Source organism: Setaria viridis, chromosome 2 (assembly GCF_005286985.2).
Source record: "Setaria viridis chromosome 2, Setaria_viridis_v4.0, whole genome shotgun sequence".
NCBI classification, from domain to species: Eukaryota; Viridiplantae; Streptophyta; class Magnoliopsida; order Poales; family Poaceae; genus Setaria; species Setaria viridis.
Genome location: NC_048264.2, coordinates 36,920,260 through 36,928,774, shown reverse-complemented (window position 1 = coordinate 36,928,774; position 8,515 = coordinate 36,920,260). Strand labels below are relative to the sequence as shown.

Here is an 8,515-nt window from a genome sequence, read left to right as displayed (position 1 = left end):
TCACATAGCCAAGTTTATATGAATCTGGTCTAACTGACTAAGTGGCCAACATAATTTTTATTAAAAAATGTTGGTTATGAATTTTTTCCCCTCAAGGATTTTCCAAATTCGACTAAACAAACTTTGATCAGTTGACAAAATAATTAAGAGAACTAGGAATTGAAAAAACAATTTAAAAATGTTGAATATGTTGTAGACTGGTGAAAACCGAGACGTGTGGGGGGTGCAGGTTTTGACGAGAGGAATAAATCCTCAAATTCCTGAGAGGTGGAAGACACGCAAAGAAGGAACATGATCGTGGTATGCGCAGGGACGAAGCTACATTGTAATTAGGGGTGCTGATGCAACCCCTCAAAATTTGCAAAAATAGTGATTAGGTTTAAACTTTCACCATATAAGCTGTAGTAAATATGACCTCATTAGACCATAGTTTATTAATTTGGTGATTGAGTGACAATATAATCATAAGGACTAATAGCCTGTCAAGCATGTGCCTTGTAGGTTTTCTAGGTTACAAGTATGCAAACCAAACCATAGCAAGGTTCAAATCATAGCATTTAAGTATCCAAGCTATGGTATTCAAGTGACCAAGCCATGCTATTTAGAATTATTCTATGGTATTCAAGCATCCAAATGATAGACAAAATCCAAAGATGATCTGACGGTCTATCGGAGCAACCGTACGAGCAAGCGTTGGAGCAATTGGTACAACGGGGAAATCAACTTGAGTTCTAGGAAGCACCAGATGATCCTTCGAGGATCATTTTACAAGCATCAGAGCAATTCGCAGAGGAGGCAGAGGAAATCCTATAGGACCGGATGATCCGATGGTCAGAAGTTAGAAGCATCGGACGAAGCAATTTACTTTGGAAAGTTTTGGAGAGGTTTTGGGCAAAAACCATTCAGCACCGGAAGTTCCAATGGTACCATTGGATGAAGCATCATATGAATTTTGATGTGTTAGTGAAGAACTTGGGCGCGGGGGAGCCTACGGCTAATTGTACCGGATGTTCTGATGCTACCCAAAAATATACCATCGGAACATCCGATCGTACACTTTAACTAGCCATTGGAGCAACGTCTCTTTAAGGCCTTGGGCTATTTATACCCCCTCTACTCACCCATTTGAAGTGGCGGGATGAATCTGAAGTGTGCAGGAATCCATCGGAGATCAAGAACACGTCCAAGCCACCAAAAGTGCTTAAGTGATTATTCTAAGGCTTCGCACAAGCTTAGGAAAGTGATTAGTGCTAGGATAGGCCTAGAGAAAGGGAGAGTGCAAGGTGTGCCTACCTTGTGATTGGTTGCAGGAGTGAACCACAGTTGTACAACGCCAGCAAGTCTTCGATCCTCTGGCTTGGTGTGGAGCGGCGTCGACGACCATGTGCGGGGAACGTGGAGACCCCCCTTCCTTAGTGGAGAAGCTCTTTTGTGGAGACGGCATCAAGGTGACCGGGGAACTTAGTGTGAGCCTTAGTGGCCAAGCCTTTGTGGCAAGTCAAGGGGTGTCCCGGGAGAGACTTGGTGACTGGGAAGCAATACTCTTGTGTGAGTGCTTCAACAACGTGGACTAGTGGTGGCTTAGTGCCTACCGATACCACGGGATAAATCATCGTGTCAAGGGTTTGCTTCCCCTCATCCTTAGCTCTTACGTTTCCATATTTCATACTTGCAACTTGCGTGCCCTTACTTTCTTAGTGTACTATCTTGCTAGAATTGGCTCTAGGTTGCAAAAATTATTTTGGGATGAAGGTTTCACACTAGATCAACCATAGTTGCACACATCTTGATCGCATGATCTAGTTTAAGTTTGATGCAAAAGTAGTGGAAGCCGTAGGTTAAGATTTTAAGTTGCCTAATTCGCCCCCTCCCCCTCTTAAGCTACGAGCACCGATTCCTTACATAAGCATCACCTAGAGCTCAATTCTATGCACACATAAGGCAAACGCACACTGCTCTAATTGCTCTAGCTTTGCCACTGGGCATGCGTGATTGTGATCCAAGGGCTATGAAATGTAGAGTCAAGCAAACATCGTTTTCAGTCACTTGGGCTTCAGTATCACCCCGTATTTTTCTTATTGCATCTGGCAACCAAATAACTGTTGGTGCTTTTTTCTGTTTTATGCATAATGTGCTGTCTCCTCTTGTTTAGTCATTGATAGCTAGAGTGAGATTGCTGATGCAGCCTGATTGACATAATCCTGAGTTAAGATATGTGCATTTGCATAGAGACACTAGAGTACGACGATTATCATCAAGCAAGCAAGCGGACAAAATAACACCGAATTTTGGCTCTGAACCTAACATCTGTTGCTTCCTCTCCATTCTGCAGATGGGGTTCATTTTCTTTTTCTCAAGTGGTTTATTGGCAGGTCTTGCTGCGAGCTTTCCATGGATTTTCATTTCATTGACCAATCCAATTGACATCTTCATCCATAAACAAATAGAAGCGGCAGCAGTCACTGGCAGATTAGGTGTGGTAAGTACTACTAATTCCCTTTGTTTTTGTTCTGCTGCCTGCGCTAGATCGCTTCACTTGGTCTGCTCAGGGAAAGAGGCAAACTGCCGCCTTATTGAATAGCCAGGGAACAGGGATACTATATAACAAACAAATGCACCGAGCCGCATGAAAAGGAACAAGGAAAGTTCAGAGGCAGTCTGAACCGAGACCCCTGCCATGAATCATGACGTGGTGCTACTGCTCTGCCAAGTTCAACTCTCTGACTGACCTGGTCGCTGGTCGTTAGCGCGCACGGGTCATGTACTCACGTGGCATGCAATCCATCTGATATTCAGACGAACAGTAGCGGCCAGGCATATGAATGGAACTGCAAGGTCTATATACCAGTATCTTTCAGTCCCCGTACACCTGCCATTATATTAGTTTGAGGTTACAAGAGATTAAGGTGATGCCTCTTCTGGCTTCTAGAGACCACACTCTTCACCACGTCTTCACACGGGAGGGGGAGGTCACTGTTAGAGGAGTGAAGTCTCCAAGGAGAGGCAAACACGAGGAGGACAATTTTGTAGCCAGCGAGACAAACAACAACAGGCCAGACCTAGCGAGCTAGGCGCCCCTGGAAACATTCCTCTTCCAGCCTCGGTTTCTCACCTGCATCAATCCACATCCGCATCCAGATCGGTCGTCCTCCTCCTCGGCTCCCGGTTGCAGCTCGTGTCCAGCCTCTGCGGCGCGCGTGACCCGTCGATCGGCCTGTGGAGATGATCAACAGGTGCTTCTGTTGCGTCGCCGGCGATGACGAGCCGGAACCAGCCGCCGCGCCCGCCGGTCGTCGTCGCAGGTACGCATATATGCATCATGAACCATGCGTGTCTACTAGTGTACCTCGTGATTCTTGGTAAGCTTTTACTAGAAATTGCATATGTGTGCCGGTGCAATATGTGTGCCGGTGCATGCACACGACTGTGTCTCTGATGAGGCGTTCGGTTGGGCTGATGAACCTTCTTGTGATGCCGTCCTGGGTCGGATCGGATGAAATTCAAGAACGAATCCGTCGAGGACGCCCAAGAACAGGAGCATGGAGTATCCATGGGAGATATACAGCCTCAAGGAGCTCCTGCAGGCGACGAACAACTTCAACGACAGCAACAAGCTCGGGGAGGGCGGGTTCGGCACCGTCTACTGGGGCCGCACCTCCAAGGGCGTCGAGGTGCATGCACGATCCGTCCATGGTGTTGTCAATTTACATGTCGTAATTCGTTTGTTGCCGCCGGCGGCCGGCGCGTGTATCCTTAGAAATATTAAAATTGGTGTACCACATCATGTTCAGATCGCGGTGAAGCGGCTGAAGGCGATGACGGCGAAGGCGGAGATGGAGTTCGCCATCGAGGTGGAGATCCTCGGCCGCGTCCGTCACAAGAACCTCCTCAGCCTCCGTGGTTTCTACGCCGGCGGCGACGAGCGCCTCATCGTCTACGACTACATGCCCAACCACAGCCTACTCACCCACCTCCACCCCCACCGCGGCGCCCCCTCCTCCCAGCAGCATCAACCCCTCGACTGGGCACGCCGCGTCGCCATTGCCATCGGCGCCGCCGAGGGCCTCGCGTGAGTCATCATCTGAACACATTCCGGCCACGGTCACGATGCCATCTCGTCTTGCTTAGAATCCGTCCTTTCCCTACAGGTACTTGCACCACGAGGCGAACCCGCACATCATACACCGGGACATCAAGGCGAGCAACGTGCTGCTGGACGCGGACTTCGTGCCCAAGGTCGCCGACTTCGGGTTCGCCAAGCTCATCCCGGACGGCGTGTCGCACCTGACGACGCGGGTGAAGGGCACGCTGGGCTACCTGGCGCCGGAGTACGCCATGTGGGGGAAGGTCTCCGAGAGCTGCGACGTCTACAGCTTCGGCGTGCTGCTGCTGGAGCTCGTCAGCGCGCGCCGCCCGCTCGAGAAGCTGCCGGGGGGCGTCAAGCGCGAGATCGTGCAGTGGGCGGCGCCGCTGGTGGAGCGCCGCAAGTGGGATCGCATCGCGGACCCGCGCCTCGCCGGGCGGTTCGACGCGCAGCAGCTCCGCGCCGTGGTCGAGGCCGCCATGCTGTGCGCGCAGAGCAACGCCGAGAGCCGACCCGCCATGGCCGAGGTCGTCGAGATGCTCAGGTTCAGCGGCGAGCGGCGGCCGACTAAGGAGATCGTCCCGGTGGCGGCCGCGAGCAGCGAGGAGACAACAGACCTGGACGACGTCACCGGAAGCAGCGAGCCCCTGGACAGGCGGAGCAGCTGGAAGCTGACAAAGCTGAGGTGATCGATCGTCCGTGTGTTGAATTCATGCTCCTCGCCATGCATGCATGCTTAGTTGCCCACCCAGATCAAAGCCAAAGGCATCAAAGTCTCAGAGATTCAGCCATGTTATCACATGCGATCGAGGTGCAATTATGCAAATGATTAGTGCCAATTAGATTGCATAGTTAATTGATGAGGTTACGCAATTGGCGGTGATAATGTTTGGTGGAGAAATCAAGAGTTGTTAATCATGTCGGCCTGCAAAGTTTTGTTTGCTTGTGTTGTGGGTTTTGTTAATTACATTTGTTTTCTTGTTTGATATAATAAATTGGAGCTAGCAGATGTGCAGAAATGGTTAAGCTAACAATCAATCTTTGTTCTGTACAAGCTTAGTAGCTTGGGTTTGTGCACAGCACAGCCTGATGCCATTTGTAAGGAGTGGACTCAGAAATTAAACGCCGAAGAACAGATGAATTCAGCCGCAATGGGTGCTTGGATAATATATATGGTCTTCTGTAGTTATCAAATTAATGGTGGAATTCTCAAAGAAGTAAAGGTGGTCCAACGGGCGTTCCGTCCAAGAGCATTTGAACATTGACTGTCAGAAACATCATACAGGTGTTAAACATTTTTTTATTTAGTCCAAATATAATTGAGCTTCGACTGACCTCTGGAGCTGGTGTTCAGAAGTGGTATAGATGTTCAAATTTTGTAAATTTATTATTGTCCAGGGTCTCGCTGTTAGAGTTTCGGTTGTAATTCAGGTAGTTTGGCTACCATGCGCCGGCACAAAGTATAGGAGATAGACTCGTGTACGAGCATGAAAATTATGATCTTAGACTCGAATTATTTAGAGATATTTTTTAAAAATGTAATTCAGATTATAAAGCAAACCGAATCCTAGGTAATCACGATTGTATTCGTGTAAAATTCTTGATGTTATTCACCACATATAAACGTGTAAACATGACGAGATAAAAGACAACCACATTTCTTCCTTTTTTTTTACGTGGTAATCAAAGCATCCTCTTCCTAAATATAAAAAAAAACCTTACCCAGAAATTCTTGCGCCAGGGAAATTTCCTGCGCCAGAATCCCCTGCATCAGAATCTTCTCCTCCCTGCGCCAGCGCCACAACCTGCTTCCTGCGCCAAGCTCCTGTGCAGATTTTTTCTTGCGTCAGCAACCCAAGACAGAAACCTCTCGCCAATATCTCATGGCGTCGACGTCAACACCCATGCTGGCGCTAAGAGTTGTTTCGAAAAAATTAACCTGAGACAACGAAGGTCCAGTTTCTTCCTGCTATACGAGAAGCTTAACTCATGAGGATTCTAGATGGATCTACCCCTGCGCCATCCAAGATTCTGGAGGTGGTCACGGTGGATGGCAAGAAGGAGATCGTCCACAACGCTGGGTACGACTCCTAGATCGCGAAAGATCAGCAAGTACTAAGCTATCTACTGAATTCTCTCACCAAAGATGCATTAGCACCAGTGGCGATGACAACTACAGCAGCAGCATGGGGCGCGCTTGAGAGGATGTTCTCAGCGCACTCCAAAGCGCGGATTGCAAATCTACGCGTTCTACTTTCCACGACCAAGAAGGGTAACATGTCCTCGTCCGCTTACTTCACCAAGATGTGCTCGTTTAAAGATGAATTGGCCACGGTTGGGGAGACTATAGATGACGACGAGATGATCCACTTTATTTTGAATGGTCTTGATTTTGACTATAATCCCTTTGTGACATCTATGCTCGGTCGTGTTGGGTTTTTTTCTTTGAGCGATCTGTATTCTCAATTGCTCACATTTGATCAACGCATGGAGATGATACAAGATGGAGGACAATTTCAGTCGTTAGCTAATATGATAGGTAGAGGACGTGGCAGCTATGGTGGTCGCAGTCGTAATAGCAACAACAACCGTGGTCGTGGTCGCAACGATAATGGTCGTGGTGGTTCTAGTCGTGGAAATAACAGCTCCAGCCCTAGCAACTTTGGTGCGCCCAAACAAGGTGTCCGCATTAACAAGATCGTATGTCAGATTTGCAAGAAGTTGGGCATGAAGCAAATCATTGTTGGTATAGATATGATGAAGATGATGAGCAACCAAGTCAGAAAACAGCAGGGGCAACCATGGCCGGCTATGGGTATGATTCAAATTGGTATGTTGATAGTGGCACGTCAGACCATATCACAAGTGAGCTTGAGAAGATGATAATTCATGACAAGTACAATGTACGTGATCAAGTGCATGCGGCCAATGGTACAGGTATGAAAATTAGTAACATTGGTTATACAACTTTACATACCCCTAGGAAAGATATTATTTTGAAAATATTCTCCATGTTCCTAGTGCTAGCAAGAATCTAGTTTCCATTCATAAACTAGCCCGAGATAATGATGCTTTTATAGAATTTCATCCAAACTTCTTTTGTATCAAAGATCAGGAAACAAAGAGAGTCATCCACCAAGGTAGATCTCGAGGAGGCCTTTATCCCTTAGGATCTAATCTAGCACCAGGAGATTCCAACAAACAAGTTTTTGTCATCCATAAGCCCTCTACTACACGATGGTATAGTAGACTTGGGCATGCTGCTTTTCCTATCACAGAGTAAGTTCTTTGTTTAAATAAGCTTCCTTTGTGTTAGTGATCAAAACTCAAAAACTATTTGTAATGCTTATCAGATGGCCAAGAGCCGTCAACTTCCATATTCTATATCAAATAGTTCATCTGAATCTCCCCTTGACTTGATCTTTTCGGATGTGTGGGGGTCGGCGCCCCTATTTATTGGTCCGCACAGCTATTACGTGTAACGACCTTGGTTAAATTAGCCAAGTTGATCTCAAGACAAATCCCAAATCTGCAGTCTCCATCAGCCCGACCCCTGAAAATCCAAAAATCGCACCAACCCGGCAAACAATCCAAAAATCGCACCAACCCGGCAAACGACAGCTCTTCTCTAAGTCCCGAAACCAGTGTTCCTCCAAAATCTTAGAGCTGTGGGAGAGCCAGAGACTGAATGGTGGACCCACAACCAGATCCCTCGGATCTCTCGAGTCAAACGCGCTAGAGCCAGCGTGCGCCCCACTTCAGAGCCTCTCTGCCGCGTGGCTCGACCTCCCTGACGAGCGCCGCCTCGCCCAGTCGCCGGCCGCGACAAGATAGATCATCGCGCTTCCTTCCTAATCACACATGGAAGCTCCTGCAGCCCTTTCTGCCTCGCCTCATCTCGCTCGCACCCTCGCCGGCCGCGCCAAAGCGCCCTGTCACCGCCGCGACAGAGGATTTGCCGCTGCCGCGCCAGACCGCCTCGCATCCCGCACCCATCACCTTGCCCGGATCCCCAGCCGCGCGCCCCGATGCCTTCCGGCTTTTCCGTCTCCCCCACAGTCGCGCCGCCCACGCGCGCGCTCCACGATGATACTGCCCTCGCCAACCACGGCTCTGGCAGAGACAACTCCTTTTTCCGCCTCGCCAGTAACGTGCCCCGGTAAGCCGCTGTTTTGCGCTCGCTAGTGCCGCCGCTCGCCCTGTCACCTCGCCTGCTGCGACCTCACTTGCAGTGCCTTCCTTACTGTCACACGCTAGTCAAGTCGCCGCCCACAATCCGCCACTAGACGCGACCAGACCATGCTCGCCCTCGCCAACTCTTAATCTCGGCAAAACCGCGCCTGCACCGGCTTTGTCTCCATTGCCCAATGACCAAAGGCCCTATCCTCGAAGCTCCGCTTCGCCAGCAAATGGAGGCGCCACCCAATCGCC

At 49.1% G+C, this 8,515-nt stretch overlaps 1 protein-coding gene and 1 non-coding gene across 2 annotated transcripts; both read left to right on the top strand.

Moving 5' to 3' along the window:
- Positions 1 to 2,885: 2,885 nt before the first annotated feature.
- Positions 2,886 to 5,255, top strand: LOC117845504 (PTI1-like tyrosine-protein kinase At3g15890). The gene is made up of 4 exons (XM_034726562.1): positions 2,886 to 3,302; positions 3,506 to 3,671; positions 3,792 to 4,069; positions 4,149 to 5,255. Exons 1-4 carry the CDS (start codon positions 3,223 to 3,225, stop codon positions 4,771 to 4,773), a joined length of 1,149 nt encoding a protein of 382 aa, XP_034582453.1. The 5' UTR covers positions 2,886 to 3,222; the 3' UTR covers positions 4,774 to 5,255.
- A 1,172-nt stretch (positions 5,256 to 6,427) lies between these two features.
- Positions 6,428 to 6,566, top strand: LOC117846707 (small nucleolar RNA Z247). Its single transcript, XR_004638434.1, has one exon. It is a non-coding gene; the product is annotated as a small nucleolar RNA Z247 (small nucleolar RNA).
- Positions 6,567 to 8,515: the final 1,949 nt, after the last annotated feature.

Excerpts from the sequence above, each read along its gene's own strand:
- LOC117845504 (XM_034726562.1), top strand. The coding sequence starts at position 3,223 with ATGATCAACAGGTGCTTCTGTTGCGTCGCCGGCGATGACGAGCCGGAA. Across the intron at positions 3,303-3,505 it reads CCCGCCGGTCGTCGTCGCAG|AACGAATCCGTCGAGGACGC; the intron begins GTACGCATATAT and ends ATGAAATTCAAG. Across the intron at positions 3,672-3,791 it reads GCACCTCCAAGGGCGTCGAG|ATCGCGGTGAAGCGGCTGAA; the intron begins GTGCATGCACGA and ends CATCATGTTCAG.